Source organism: Chiloscyllium plagiosum, chromosome 27 (assembly GCF_004010195.1).
Source record: "Chiloscyllium plagiosum isolate BGI_BamShark_2017 chromosome 27, ASM401019v2, whole genome shotgun sequence".
NCBI classification, from domain to species: domain Eukaryota; kingdom Metazoa; phylum Chordata; class Chondrichthyes; order Orectolobiformes; family Hemiscylliidae; genus Chiloscyllium; species Chiloscyllium plagiosum.
The window spans coordinates 27,500,848-27,516,962 of NC_057736.1; the positions used below are offsets into that span (position 1 = coordinate 27,500,848).

The window sequence follows — 16,115 nt, forward strand, 5'->3', positions numbered from 1 at the left end:
AGATCGAGTGAATCCTGGGAAGAGTACAAAGGAAGTAGGAGTACACTTAAGAGGGAAATCTGGAGGGGAAAAAGGGGACATGAGATAGCTTTGGCAAATAGAGTTAAGGAAATTCTAAACGGTTTTTACAATTACATTGGCAAAAGGGTAACTAGGGAGAGAATAGGGCCCCTCAAAGATCAGCAAGGCGGCCTTTGTGTGGAGCCGCAGAAAAGGGTGGAGATACGAGTATTTTGCATCAGTGTTTACCGTGGAAAAGGATATGGAAGATATAGACTGGAGGGAAATAGATGGTGACACCTTGCAAAATGCCCATATTACAGAGGAGAAAGTGGAGGTCTTGAAACGCATAAAGGTGGATAAATCCCCAGGACCTGATCAGGTGTACCCTAGAACTCCGTGGGAAGCTAGAGAAGTGATTGCTGATCCTCTTGCTAAGATATTTGTATCATGGATAGTCACATGTGAAGTGCTGGAAGACTGGCTAACGTGATGCCACTGTTTAAGAAGGGTGCTAAGGACAAGCAAGGGAACTATAGTCCAGTGAGCCTGACGTCGGTGGTGGGTAAGTTTTGGAGGGAATCCTGAGGGACAGGATGTACATGTATTTGGAAAGGCAAGCACTGATTAGAGAAATCATGTCTCACAAACTTAATTGAGTTTTTTGAAGTAGTAACAAAGAGGATTGATAAGGGCAGAGCGATAGATGTGATCTATATGGACTTCAGTAAGGTGTTCGACAAAGTTCCCCAAGAGAGACTGATTAGCAAAGTTACATCTCACGGAATACAGGGAGAACTAGCCATTTGGATACAGAACTGGCTCAAAAGTAGAAGACAGAGGGTGGTGGTGGAGGGTTGTTTTCCAGACTGGAGGCCTGTGACCAGTGGAGTGCCACAAGGATTGGTGCAGGGTCCTCTACTTTTTGTCATTTACATAAATGATTTGGATGCGAGCATAAGAAGAACAGTTACTAAGTTTGCAGATGACACCAAAATTGGTGGTGTTCTGGACAGTGAAGAGGGTTACCTCAGATTACAACAGGATCTTGATCAGATGGGCCAATGGGCTGAAAAGTGACAGGTGGAGTTTAATTCAGATAAATGCGAGATGCTGCATTTTGAGAAAGCAAATCTTAGCAGGACTTATACACTTAATAGTAAGGTCCTAGGGAGTGTTGCTGAACAAAGAGACCTTGGAGTGGAGGTTCATAGCTCCTTGAAAGTGGAGTCGCAGGTAGATATGAGAGTGAAGGTGGCGTTTGGTATGCTTTCTTTTATTGGTCAGAATATGGAGTACATGTTGGGAGGTCATGTTATGGCTGTACAGGACATTGTTTAGGCCACTGTTGGAATATTGCCTATGTAGATTCTGGTCTCCTTCCTATTGGAAAGATGTTGTGAAACTTGAAAGGGTTCAGAAAAGATTTACAAGGATGTTGCCAGGGTTGGGAGGATTTGAGCTACAGGGAGAGGCTGAACAGGCTGGGGCTGTTTTTCCTGAGCATCGGAGGCTGAGGGGTGACCTTATAGAGGTTTAAAAAATTATGAGGGGCATGGATAGGGTAAATAAGACAAAGTCTTTTCACAGGGGTCAGGGAGCCCAGAACTAGAGGGTATAGGTTTAGGGTGAGGGGGGGAAAGATGTAAAAGAGACCTCAGGGGCAACGTTTTCACACAGAGGGTGGTATGTGCATGGAATGAGCTGCCAGAGGAAGTGGTGGAGACTGGTCCACTTGAAACATTTAAAAGGCATTTGGATGGGTATATGAATAGGAAGGGTTTGGAGGGATGTGGGCTGGCTGCTGGCAGGTGGGACTAGATTGGGTTGGGATATCTTGTCAGCATGGACGGGTTGGACCGAAACATCTGTTTCCATACTGTACATCTCTATGACTCTATGACAGTTCAGTGACTGTAAATATAAAATATTGAATTTGCAACAATTCACTTTAAACCCCAACTTTCAGCATTAATTAGTTAAGCATTCCTTGATATCTTGCTATCTTTCTACAGGCTAGCTGGTGGATGAACTGCAGACCAATCAAGCAAACATCTTTGCAAATAAATAGCCTCCAAGACTGATGAAGGACAATACGAAATAAATTAAGCTTTTCAAGAATTAGAGTTAGATTTATATGTTCACTGCATTCTTTCAATCAGCTCACTTTTTCAATTGCCAATAAGTTTGCCAGAGATCCATGCCAAGCTTTTGACACTTCACGGACAGAGGTAAATGATATTTGCAGGTTTTTTGAGTCTTTCTCAAGCGCTCTCAATAACTGTTCAGGCACATGTTGTGTGCATCCTTCAAGTAACTTATTTATTGATGCCAGCTCTCGCTCAATCAGGATTGATAGCTGTTCCAATTCCACTTCGAAATCCTGAAAACGCAATGTTAGAATTACTAAAATATTACCATTCTTAAAATGTGTATAAAGTCAAATAAACAAGTAACAAAGGAAAATGCATTATATTGTGTAACAACTAGGTTTGAAGCAAAGAATATTCACCTCTGCCAAGTGGAACTGTTCACGAAGCATGGTAAGGTTGGCACCAGCTGGTTGCTGCTGCTTAAGTCTGACCTCAACATCCAATACAAGAGAAAGGTAACTGACGAGATTCTCATCATGTTCCAGGCATTGCTGTTTACTATACACGGGCTAATGACACAGGCAAAATAAGTTAAATTGACTTATAAATTTTAAAACTCTTAAGCAATTTCACTGAAGAAAATTTTAATTTGTACTGATTTTAACCAATTTGTCTGGAAAACCAACAAAAAGCTCCTGTTGAATTGTATTTAGAATTAGAATTAGAATTAGAACCCTTACAGTGTGGAAACAGGCCTTTCGACCCAACAAGTCCTCACCAACCTCCGAAGAGTATCCCATCCAAACTCATTCCCCAAATACTCTACATTTACCCCTGACTAATGCACCTAACCTACACATCCCTGAACATTATGGGCAATTTAGCATGGCCAACTCACCCAATCTGCACATTTTGGATTGTGGGAGGAACCAGAGCACGCGGAGGAAACCCACTCAGACATGAGTGTGTGCAAACTTCACTCAGACACAGTTGCCTGAGGCTGGAATTGAACCCGGGTCCCTGGCACTGTGAGGCAGCAGTGCTAACCACTGAGCCACCGCATACAACATACAAACAGTAAGTGGAAGATTAAGATAATTGTAGCACATTACGTATGTGGCCCAACATGTAAACATGTTACTGGGCCAACCTTATTATTTTTATAATCATTATTTCAGTTATATAAACTTTTGGCCAATTCATCTTGTTGAAACATTACAATGTTATCAACTTCAGTATTTGGTCTGAACAAATGAATTTCTGGGGCATTAGTACAGGAGTTCCTTACAAAACAATCTAGTGCTACTTTATTAATAACCACCCTTTCTATCATAGGATTTCTATCAGCTTCTGCTAACACTGAGCTTTGTTCACATAACATCAAAACTATAACAACTCATGTGAACCTTGAAAATACCTTTACCTGGACTGGCAAGTGGCAGATGGATTCAGTGTTATGCAAATACCAATTAATGACTGACTATCTCCACCAAGAAAAAAAGCTCACTACCTTGACCAAGTCTTCCCTTAACCTTCAATGCCACCAGCACATCAAACACCACTTTGTCTGACATAAAGGGCACTATAGGAATCAAATACCCTAAAGAACCTCATGAGAGCACAATATTTTAAGGCAGAAGCGATGGCCTAGTAGCATTATTGGAGGTGGTCATGCCTGACATTTGTGTTTTTAATATGACTTATCTCTAATCAGCTCAAAGAATCGTCGAAAAGTGTGGTGCTGGAAAAGCACAGGTCAGGAGAGTTGATGCTTTGTGTATAAGCCCTTCAACAGGAAGGTTGAGGGGCAAGGAGGCTGAGAGATAAATAGGGTGGCGGGGTGGGGTTAGGGGGAAGACGATAGGTGGATGCAGGTAAGGGGCAATTGTGATAAGTTGGTTGGCAGGGTGGAGTGGATAGATTAAAAGGTAGGACAGGTCAAGAGGGTGGTGCCCAGTTGGAGGGTTGGATCTGGGATGAGGTGGGGGAGGGGAAATTTGGAAACTAGAAGGCATTGCTGTGTGATCAAGTCAGGATGTTGTCCAGATTTTGCTGTATAGCAACAGCAACAGCTTCATTATCGGAGGGCTGTGTATTTATCATCAAACAGCCACAATTCTAACCTGTGTTGTTGAAGGATGGACATTGAAGTGACTGAATATAACTACCTGAAATACTATCTTCAGGAATTCCTGCAGCCTTGTCCACAGGCTTAGTTCCAACACTGGAGGTTGCTTGTGCAAGCTATGAACCTAGCTATTTCTGATCAGAGTGAATGACCTTAAATGACTGGATATTAAGGCTGCTTCCAATTATTTCTTGTCAAATGCTACATAGAACATAACAGCGCAGTACAGGCACTTCGACCCTCGATGTCGCACCGAGCTGTGGAACCAATCTGAAGCATATCTATCCTACACTATTCCATTTTCATCCATATGTTTATCCAATGACCATTTAAATGCCCTTAAAGTTGGCGAGTCTATTACTATTGCAGGCAGTGCATTCCACGCCTCTACTACTCTTGAGTAAAGAAACTACCTCTGACATCAGTCCTATATCTATCACTCCTCAATTTATGGCTACGTCCCATCATGCTAGCCATCACCATCCGAGGAAAAAGGCTCTCACTGTCCATCCTGTCTAACTCTCTGATTAGATGTCTCAATTAAGTCACCTCTTAACCTTCTTCGCTCTAACAAAAACAGTCTCAAGTTCCTCAGCCTTTCCTCATAAGGCCTTCCCTCCAGGCACATTCAAGTAAATCTCCTCTGAACCCTTTCCAAAACTTCCACATCCTTCCTATAATGGGGCGACCAGAACTGTACGCTATACTCCAAATGCGACCGCACCAGAGTTTTGTACAGTTGCAGCATGACCTCTTGGCTCTGACACTCAATCCCTTGACGAATAAAAGCTAACACACTGTATGCCTTTTTACAACCCTATCAACTTGGCTGGCAAATTTCAGGATCTATGCACATGGATACTGAGATCTCTCTGCTCATCAACACTACCAAGAATCTCACCATTAGCCCAGTATTCTGTTTTCCTGTCGCTCCTTCCAAAGTGAATCATCTCTCACTTTTCCACATTAAACTCCATTTTCCATCTCTCAGCCCAGGTTTGCAGTTTATCTACGTCCCTCTGTAACCTGCAACATCCTTCAGCATTATACACAACTCACCAACCTTAATGTCATCTGTAAATTTACTAACCCTGTGGGTGGCACGGTGTCACAGTGGTTAGCACTGCTGCCTCACAGCGCCAGAGACCCGGGTTCAATTCCCGCCTCAGGCGACTGACTGTGTGGAGTTTGCACGTTCTCCCCGTGTCTGCGTGAGTTTCCTCCGGGTGCTCCGGTTTCCTCCCACAGTCCAAAGATGAGCAGGTCAGGTGAATTGGCCATGCTAAATTGCCGTAATGTTAGGTAAGGGGAAATGTAGGGGTATGGGTGGGTTGCGCTTCGGTGGGGCGGTGTGGACTTGTTGGGCCAAAATGCCTGTTTCCACACAGTGAGTAATCTAATCTAATCTAACCCGTCCTTCTGCACCCTCATCGAGGTCATTTATAAAAATTACAAATAGCAGTGACCCCAAAACAGATCCTCGCGGTACACCACTAGTAACTGAACTCCAGGATGAATATTTCCCATCAACCACGACCCTCTACCTTCTTTCAGCTAGCCAATTTCTGATCCAAACTGCTAAATCACCTCAATCTCATGCCTCAGTATTTTCTGTAATAACCTATCGTGGGAAACCTTATCAAACCCTTTACTGAAATCCGTATGCACCACATCAACCGGTTTACCCTCAGCCACCTGTTTGGTCACCATCTCAAAAGAACTCAGTTTGTGAGGCAAAACCTACCCTTCAAAACCGCGTTGACTATCCCTAATCAACTTATTCCTCTCCAGCTGATTATAAATCCTATCTCTTGTAACCTTTTCCAACACTTTACTCACAACCGAAGTCAGGCTCACTGGCCTATAAATTACCAGGGTTGCTTCGACTTCGTGAGGAAGAGGGCAACATTTGCTATCCTCCAGTATTGTGACACTATTCCTGTAGACAATGATGACAAAGATGAAAGCTAAAGACCCTGCAATTTCCTCCCTGGCTTCCCAGAGAATCATAGGATAAATCCTATCCGGCCCTGGGGACTTATGTATTTTCACACTCTCCAGAATTGCTAGCACCTCCTCCTTGTACCTTTCTATCAAGGATAACTACTTTCCCCTCATCTCTGGAAGTTAACTTATGTCCATGTTTTGGTCCAAGGCTAAAATGAGATCTGGAGCTAAGTAGTTAAGAGACGGTACACAAAACCATCTCAGTTAGCAAGATGTGGCTAAATGCCGATTGATAGCATTATCTGTGTTCCAATTTAGGAATCAATTGTTACTACAATATCTCCTCTGTTACAGACCTCCCTTTCTTACCTGAAGAATCTATAGCCTGGAATATTGAACTGACAGTCCCACCCCTCTAAAATTAATTCTGTGATAGCAATGATATCATATCCCTATGCGTAAATCAGCAACCTCAACTCATCTGCAAAATTTCCTACGTGTAAATAAACATCAATCTTGCCATGCTCCCTTGCACCTTAACTTGATTACAGATGCTGTGCCTTACAGACTGACTTGTGTTTTTCTTCTGTTTGTCTTATCCCAATTGCATCTTCACTCTATCACATCCTTCTGCTAAAGAAGTTTAAACCCTCAGCAATAGCATGAGCATGCCTCCTCTCCTTTTTATTTATTTCTCAATCTGTACTTGATTTGCCAATAAGTTCATTATCTGAACCCTTCTGGTTCAGCCTCTTATGCTCATTAACAATGGTTCAACCTGCTCGTCTAAGGAGATACAAGTGCTGCCCTGTTCAGGTAGGTCCAACGTTCTCGAGTGATTCTCGTATCCCTACCTCAGAGCCAGCTGACCGAGGTTCAAGTCCCATCTGCAATAACATCGCTTGAAGTTACATATCTTGGATTCTTAATTTGCAGCAAACTGCCTTACAAGGTCCAATAAGTAGTTTACGGGCATGTGCAGAGGTAATGAGTAGTGCCTGACTGCAACGTTTGGTCCAGTAAGTCAACAGAATGTAATATAATCAGAAGGCTTTGTATTTGCTCGAGAGAGAAAAGGTAAACTCTTTTGTAAACACTCAAAGAAGTTGTGAAATTTATCTTTGGAAACTGAGTCAGATAAGCTTTGAACACCAATTTATCCTCCTTTATTAATTACAATATAGTAAATAATAGTCTAGATGCTTCATAGGAATGTTGTAAAATAGAATATAGCATAGCTGCATAAGGAGATATTATGGCAGGTTTGAGGAGTGTCTTAAGAGAAAAACAAGACAGAAGGGCAGAAACGTGTAGCGTCTAGCCAACTAAAAATATGTCCACCAATAGTGAAGCAAATAACATCAGAGAACATAAGAGGCCAGAATTAGAGAAACACTGCTATTGCAGAGATCTGTAGGATGAAGGAGATCAGATGGAGGGATTTGAAAACCATGATGAGAATTCCATTGCTTGACCATGAACCAATGTAGTTCAGTGATTATAGGAATGATAAGGGAACGGGACTTGGTGCAAGTTGAGACATAGGCAGTCGTAGAATCAGAGATGTACAGCATGGAAACAGACCCTACGGTCCAACCTATTCACGCCAACCAGATATCCCAACCCAATCCTGTCCCATCTGCCAGTACCCAGCCCATATCCCTCTAAACCCTTCCTATTCATATACCCATCCAAATGCCTTTTAAATGTTGCAATTGTACAAGCCTCCACCACATCCTCTGGCAGCTCATTCCATACACATACCACCCTCTGCGTGAAAACGTTGCCCCTGAGGTCTCTTTTATATCTTTCCCCTCTCACCTAAACCTATGCCTCTAGTTCTGGACTCCCCAATCCCAGGGAAAAGACTTTGTCTATTTATCCTATCCATGTCCCTCAATTTTGAAAACCTCTATAAGGTCACCCCTCAGCCTCCGATACTCAGGGAAAACAGCCCCATCCAACCTGTTCATCTTCTCTGTATAGCTCAAATCCTCCAACCCTGGCAAAATCCTTGTAAATCTTTTCTGAACCCTTTCAAGTTCCACAACATCTTTCCAATAGGAAGGAGACCAGAATTGCATGCAATATTCCAACAGTGGCCTAACCAATGTCCTGTACAGCCGCAACATGACCTCCCAACTCCTGTACTCAGCAGTGTTTTCTATGATCTAAAAGTTTACAGAGGGTAGAATGTGGGAGACCAACCAAGTAGTGCATTGGAATAGTCAAACTTAGAAGTATCAAAATGAGTGAAAATACAGAAAACCTGTCCTATATACAAACTATATTAAATTGCCAGCAATTTGTATAGGAAACTGCATATTTTAATCCTGTGATCAAACTTTGGGGGTGCCAAAGTTTTTCTCATTTCAGCCATTAGTCAAGTCATTTCATTTTGACATGAGATTGCTTAATATTGTCATTCTACTATAAAGGAACAATAAATTTTGACTCATTGACCCACAGTAGCGTACTGCAACAACATACTGTAGTTTTTCAGTTTTGCTTCTTTACTCATTCCTGGGTTGAGGGCATTCCTGGCTAGGCAGCATTTACTGCCCATCCCTAATTGCCCAGAGGGCAGTTGAAATTCAACCACGTTGCTGTTGGCCTGTAATCACATATAGGCCAGACCAAGTGAGGATGACAGATTTCCTTTCTTAAAAGGACAATAGTGAACCAGATAGGTTTTTCCAACAATTAGCAATGGATTTATAACAGTCATTAGATTCTTAATTCGAGATATTTGTTGAATTCAAATTCCACTGTCTGCCCTGGTGGAATTTGAACCCAGGTCCTCAGAATGTTAATCGGGGTCGCTGGATTAACCATCCAGCAATAATACCATGAGGCCATCGCCTCTGTCTGTTACTGTATATTAGCAAAATTTCTATTCACTGTAAATGTGTTCATTTTTATCTTCAACAATTTCAAACTAATGCTAATGATCCATTAATATTACAATCAAGGTTCTAAATATTTGCATCATCTCATTTCACATTTAGAATATAACAGTTTGCAAATACTTACCTTTAAATCAAAGGTATAGGTTAGGCCAGAGAAACAGATCAGCAAGGTGCAAAATCAGTAATTCCACAGAGCAGCAGTATGTGATCTCACGGACATTATTCTTCAATCATATTGAAGATACCAATCTAACTGTACAGTACTACATTCAGCAGAATATTAAAAAGCTAGATGCTAGCCTTCAGTGAGTTAGAGGTGGGAAATCATACAGGAAGTCACACACTTCTGTCTATTATTTCACACTAATGGACTTGATATGGAACAACACTCAGAGGAGCCTAGTCTACAGTTAGATAATCCTTTCAGTTTGGTTTAAGTAATCGAAGTGTGACAAGGCAAATAAAATAAAAACAAACTTTTTTTAAAAAATTGTTCTTCAATATGTTATAGCTACCTGCTTTTCTTCCTCATCTGATCTGTTCACAGTACTTCTGGTATCTTTGTTATCTCCTCCTTGCTCACTCAAATTCATAAATGTTAGTTCTTCAGTTTGTTTCTGTAGGAGGCTTTCACTGGTCATCTGGTCAGTTTCAACATTGTCCACGATAAGGACACTCTTATTAGCTGCTTCAGAATTCATTGCAATGTTCTGGCCCAAGGAGTTATTCAGCTTTTGACCAAATTCAGTCTTTTCCTGTTCATTTGTGCATGCTATTGATCTCTCACCTTCCCTTAACTTTGCGATGAATATTTCTTTTGATTCTGGACACAGGTGCTTATTTTTTGAAAGTATTATTAAGTTTTCATTTATTGTGTCGTTAGTTAGAAACATGCTTTCTGTGGGCACAACAGATCGTGCTGTTTTGCTTGCACTGGAAAGTTTACCTTCATCAGATATTTTACCTGTTAATTTTTCACTTTGCTCTAGATTTCCTTTTTCCTCTGCTTCTGCATTTGATTCTTCAGTGTGCTTAACATTTGTTGCCATTCCAAGAAACTTCATTTCAGATACATTTTCTACATCCAGCTTTGGAACTGTTTCCTTGTTTTTTCTTAAAAGTGCATCTCTCTCTTTATGATTCATAGGCACACACTCTATTGAGATTTCATCTTCCAGTTGGTATCTAGCCAATTCATTTATTCCCTTTGCCCCATAATTAGGAAGATCTTTTATACTTGATAAAATCAGTTGTTCCTTTTCTTCTGATTTGGGTTCTTTCCTTTCATTATCCACAAAATAGATTTCTTGAACACCCTTACCTTCTAAATTGTGAGAAATTATGCTTTGTGTTCCATTTCTAGAATTATGATCATTTCCTTCCGTGAACTTTGGACAATCACTCATTTCCAAACAAATAACATCCAGTTCTTTCTCCATAACATTTAAGCATTCCTCTGAACCATTAGAAAGCTCAATTTCTTCTTCAACCACTTTGCTAGCATCTCCAAATTCAGTCTCTTTGTCCATACACACCAAAGCTTCTTGAGCAGCGACTGTCAGTGAACTTGTACTATGAGTAAGAGGTAATATATTTTCTTTAACTGCCATTTTATTAATTTTAGGTGCTATAGGCACTTCAGGTAACAAAAGCGCTTCACTTTTAGAACCGACTACTTTAATTTCACCACTCAACTGATCTTCAGTATCTGCTCTTGGAAGGAACATAGAGGTCATTTCATTTGAAGATAGTTCCTGGAAAGAGGTTTTTTGCATTATGGGTTTAACAATTTCTACCATCTTTGCAGCACTGGTCTTGTCAGGATTAGGGTATTCACTAAGAAAACCTAAATTGAATTCGATTTCCTTGGCCATGTTTTGACTAATAAGACCACTTGCAGCTGCTTGAACCAGTGGTACCTTGTCTCCAGTAAGTGCATCAAATATTCCACCATTCAAAAGTTGATTGGTAGCAATAATCTTCAGCATGTTGTCATCTAATAGCCCATATTCTGTAGCTTTTGCAAGAGTCATTCGGTTACCCGTCGCCCTATCCACAATTCCACCACTATCAGCTTGGGCCTGCAGCAATCGCAAAACTGGCACTGGATCCACTTTCTTTGCTTTTACTGCTTCAGCAACAGATAAAGTCTTGCCAGAGTCTTCATCTACAATTCCTGTAAAATATTTGACCTCCAAATATCTCTTGCCAGATTCCATGTCAATTTTTCCTTTTTTTATTAACTCTGAATAAGGTAATATCACACACTGTGCAGGATCCACAATTCCTTCATTCATTTCAGGAGAAGCCATTGCCTTTTCCATTATAGATGTTTCTAACCATCCTTGCTTTGTTGCTTGAACTATTGTCAGATTTTTAGATGTTCCTGGTTCTTTGAACCTTCCACTCAAAGCCTGGAGTTCTTTCACCTCCAAAACAAAGTCTGAACTCACAAGGCCTAATGTTACAGCTTCAGACAAAGTGATTGGTTGCATTGTCTTAGGATGGAGATACACATGTTGACAAGCTTTCTCTACTTCAATTAATTCATCAGCTACGTCTTGGTCAACTAGGCCGCATTTTGTTGCATCAGTTACAGAAAGTCTAGTTCCTGATGTGTGATGGTTAATGCCCCCCAAAACAACCTGTTTTTTCAAAACATTAAGAATGGTTGCTTTATCAAGGATACCCCTTTTTCTTGCTTCAACAATAGAGATGCATTCTTTTGTCTGAGGATCCACTATGCCATTCATTTCCAGCTGTAATGAGATCTTTCTCAGCCTTGCATTATCATCAGATTCCTTTCCTTTAATGGCCTTCTCCAGCTTGGTCAAATTATCCAAAGGTGCATTAGCCACCAAACCCATTTTTGATGCTAAAGTCACAGATAACTGTTTATCTCGTTTTAAGTCAATGATTCCACCGGAAACCACTTGTCCCTCCAGGATCCTAGCTGCAGTTTCCTGATCCAGAAGGCCGACTTCAGCTGCATCTTTAATGGAGCGTATGGAAGAGTTTTCTGAATCAATTACACCACAAATAACTTTCTCAGAATTAAATATCTTCTGAATCAACTGTTCATCCACAAGTCCTTCATCTATTGCCTCAGCTATTGTAAGTGTCTCATGGGTTTGTGGATCAAAGAAGCCACTGAAGATGCAGAGTTTTTCCATCAGTTTGAGAGCAGTGTGGCTTTGCAGCACCCCTTTGGCCACTGCTTCATTGAGTGCTAGTTTTTGTCCTGTTTGATCATCAACAATGCCTCCATGTTGAAGCTGGTCAATCAGAAAATTTAATGCCAATTTCTCTTCCAAACATTCTTTGGTTGGAATGGACTTTAATGCAGGTTCTAAGTATTGGACAGCTTCTACTCCTTCATACTGCTCAGAATTTTGCCCATCAGATAGCTGTTCACTTTTACCTTTTATTGTCTCATTCAGATTACCTTGTTCAATTTTTTCTTCAAATAATATTGGTTCACTCGTGCTAGCATTTATCAGAGAAGCATCTCCGTTATAAGTTTCAGCCATATTTTTTACTACCAAGCTATCATGAGATTTTTGAAGTGACGTTTGAGCCATAGATGTCGTAACATCTATTATAGAGCCAATTAACGGTGCAGCTGTCTGCAGGTCAAAGGTTTCTCTGTTAATGTTAACCTGCTTTTGAGAAGGTGATCGACTTTTCATGTCAGTTACTGCAGAAAGTGAAGTGTCATTATCTTTGTTAGATATAGGTGCTTTACATTGTAATTCTGTAGATTTGTCAGTAGTAGCAATTTCATTAATGATTACACTAGTGACAGGTTTAGATTTATCCAATGTTTGCTTAAGCTTTTCTTTCTCATCAGTCTCATGTTTCATCATTTTCTTTTTTCTTTTAGTCATTGGTTGCGATTTAGTTGAGAGAACATTCTTGCTTGTTCCTGACTTATCATCTAATTCTTGAAAGACTGGTGAGTCTATTTTCTTATTGACTATTTCTTTGCTGATCATAGTTTCCTTAATCTGTCCATCTGAGCTTGACTCATGTTTTCTACAAACAACTTCAGATTTCTTCTCATCACTTGTTTTTAATCTGTCATTCTGCTCTAACTTTGCATTACTTGAATGACATATTGCAACAAAATCTGTAGGGTTTATTTCCACTAAAATATCCTCTCCACTGCATTCCTCCAGCAGACCTTTCTCTTTCATGACCATGGTTGCACCTATGATTTCTTTTGTGATGTCATTCAACTCCGCATCAACCAAAAGTAACCTGTTACCAGTGTGCACATCCATGTAACTTTGTGCCATCAAATATGACAACAGCTTTACCTCCGCTATTTGACTATCAGAAACTTCAGTACCATTGTCCGTATCCAGGCATGGCAAATTGGATTTTGCCAGGCTCTCAGAAGTTGACTGCCAATTCAATCTGTTCAGGTTTGGAGTACTTGGTTCTTTCATATTTGGTATCACATCAGGTACATGAATAGACTTTAACACCTTAGCAACTTTAGAGTCTACAATTCCATGTTTAATTGACTTTTCCCAGGACAGCACTTCAGTTGTTTCTGGGACATAAAGTTCTGATATTGTCGCTCTCCTCTTCAGGATTTTGTGTGCAAGCTCTGTGGAGACAAGTCCCTGTTGCAATGCATTAGCCATAGGAAGGACTTCACCAGATTCTGGCCACAACAAACCCTTAAAGGACAACTGGGACTGCAATATAACCAATGCACTTCTTGATGTCATCAAATCCCGTTGCACAGCTTCATCCAGTGTTAGTCGCTGACCCGAGACAGGATCAATAACACCACCCATCTGGATCTGGCGAATTAATATGGAACAGGCTATGTCATGATCAATTAAATTATGTCTCACTGCTTCATCCACTGTTAATCGGTGCCCTGTTCTGGGATCTACAATGCCTCCTGCAAACAGTTGGGCTTCTAAAAGTCTTACCATCACCTGCTGATCTATCAGGCCTTCCTGGATAGCACGGAATATACTAACTTTCCTACCAGATTTCAGGCACACCATTCCACCAGCAAGTTGTTTTATTGGAAATAATGTCAAACCAGTTTCTTTATCAATAATGCACCGTTCCATCAGTTCTGAAAGATTGAGTTTTTCTCCGGTGTTTGGATCAATGAGACTTTTCTGCATTCTTTGTCTAGCTTTTAGCTTTGAGTGAAGAGAAGCACTAATCAGTCCCTGTTGTAAAGTCCAATCCAAATTCATAGCTTCATCCACGGATGGGTGACAAGGACCACCACTGCAAAGCTGTGTCTCCAGAATCTTCAGCCCAACATTCTCTTCAATTTTCCTCTCTTCAACAGCAGCAGCAACAGGCAGAAGCTTCTTGTTTTTAAAGCTTGTGCTTTTCAGCAGCTGCATGGCAGTCTCCAGAATTTTTAAAGATTTAGCTGTTCGGTTATCTAGTGCACCTCTTTCGAAAGCTTCTTCCACTGATAAACTTTCATTTGTTTCGGGTGTTATGAGGCCAGAATTAATGACTTGAATTTGCAGCAAAGCGAACCCTGTGTCCTGGTCTATGAGGCCCTTCTGCATGGCATGGAAAATTGAAAACATTTCAACCGTTCCTAGGTCAATCACACCTGCAATTGTTTCATTCTCCTGGAAAATGTAAAGAACATGTTAGGTCACTGAAATTCAAGCAACTAATAAGTATACATGCTTATTTAAAAGAGCAATTTTTGGTTTATCAGTAATTAATTTACACTCATTTTGACAAAACCATTTTAAAACTACAGAAGGTGAAAGACAATTCGTATGGACTTTGCATTTAAAGCTACAAAACCTAAAGGAAATTGAAGCCACTGCAGTTTGTATATTAGCTCATTCATAACAGTTTATCACTTTGATTTAGCATGCCCCACTTCGGATGACTTTAAATCAGTTTCTGGTGTCGTCCACTTTTTATATGAAATCTGCCAGATTTAGTGACGGGTATGAACTTGGCTTGAAACTCCCTTCAGAAAGCAATATTTTCACTTCTAATCGTCACTACACCTTTAGGTAGACCACTGAACCTGAGAAGCTCTTTGCCAGTTCCATTATTGCATTTAGAGAAGTCTCAGCATCATGATGTCATGGAATGAAATATCCTAAGTTGATGCAACTCTAGTCAGTTCTGCTGCAGGTAGGTAGCTAACTTGTGCTTTGTGATAATAGACTAAACTTTGAGTGGTCTCTGAAACTAGGCAATTGAGTCTGGCCCTGATGTAGCAGGAAATAAAAGATCTGCAATCAGTTATAGGAAACTAGATCCCTCACTAGGAAAAATTACAAGAGAACATCTTTAAGAAAAGAAAAAAATGCACTCGAGTGCTTGATAATCTGAAAGATGATTATATTAACAAGAACAATCATTTAATCTTGATGGAGCAATGGTTGACAATGCACACAATGTGAAAATTACATTAATGAGCTGACATATTAAAACCACAGAATTGCATTGCCATTTGTGGTTTATGCTAAAAATTTCTGAACTGTTGTACACTTGTAAATGTTGCTGTATACATCTCAAGATTATAAAATAATCTAATTAAACATCATAAATGAATTTTAGAAAGTGACTAAGTATTAACTTATGCATATTCTGTGAACTTGTAGTGTTATGGGATGGTAATACAGTGAGCTTAAGCATTGCACAAAGAAAAAAAGCAGGCAAGACAGCAAACATGGCAGGTAATGTTTTGACCTAACAAAACACTTAATAGACTTTTAGCGTTCTTGTCATTTGTCAACTGTCTAAGGATATAAAAGTTAAAAATCACAACACCAGGTTATAGTCCAAAAGGTTTATTTGGAAGCACTAGCTTTTGGAGCACTGCTCCTTCATCAGGTGGTTGTGGAATATAAGATCCTAAGACACAGAATTTATAGCAAAAAAGTTTACAGTGTGATAGAACAAATTAGATATTGAAAAAGACCTGGATTGTTTGTTCAGTCTCTCATCTGTTAGAATGACCATGTTGGTTTCAGTTCTTTCATATGTAAATCACAATTTTTTTTTAAAAACTTACAT

General features: G+C 40.2%; 1 protein-coding gene across 24 annotated transcripts in view; it reads right to left on the reverse strand.

Moving 5' to 3' along the window:
• The window catches only part of macf1a (microtubule actin crosslinking factor 1a), a 604,319-nt gene that overhangs the window by 201,453 nt on the left and 386,751 nt on the right, over positions 1–16,115 (reverse strand). For 20 of the 24 annotated variants that reach the window (XM_043717780.1, XM_043717784.1, XM_043717779.1 and 17 more), the window contains 3 exons: positions 9,593–14,701; positions 2,513–2,662; positions 2,168–2,383 (listed from right to left, as the gene is read on the reverse strand). The exons of the other annotated variants lie outside the window; for them this stretch is intronic. In XM_043717780.1, coding sequence (XP_043573715.1) covers positions 2,168–2,383; positions 2,513–2,662; positions 9,593–14,701 — 5,475 coding nt within the window. The remainder of the gene's footprint in view (positions 1–2,167; positions 2,384–2,512; positions 2,663–9,592; positions 14,702–16,115) is intronic. 24 annotated transcript variants of the gene reach the window in all.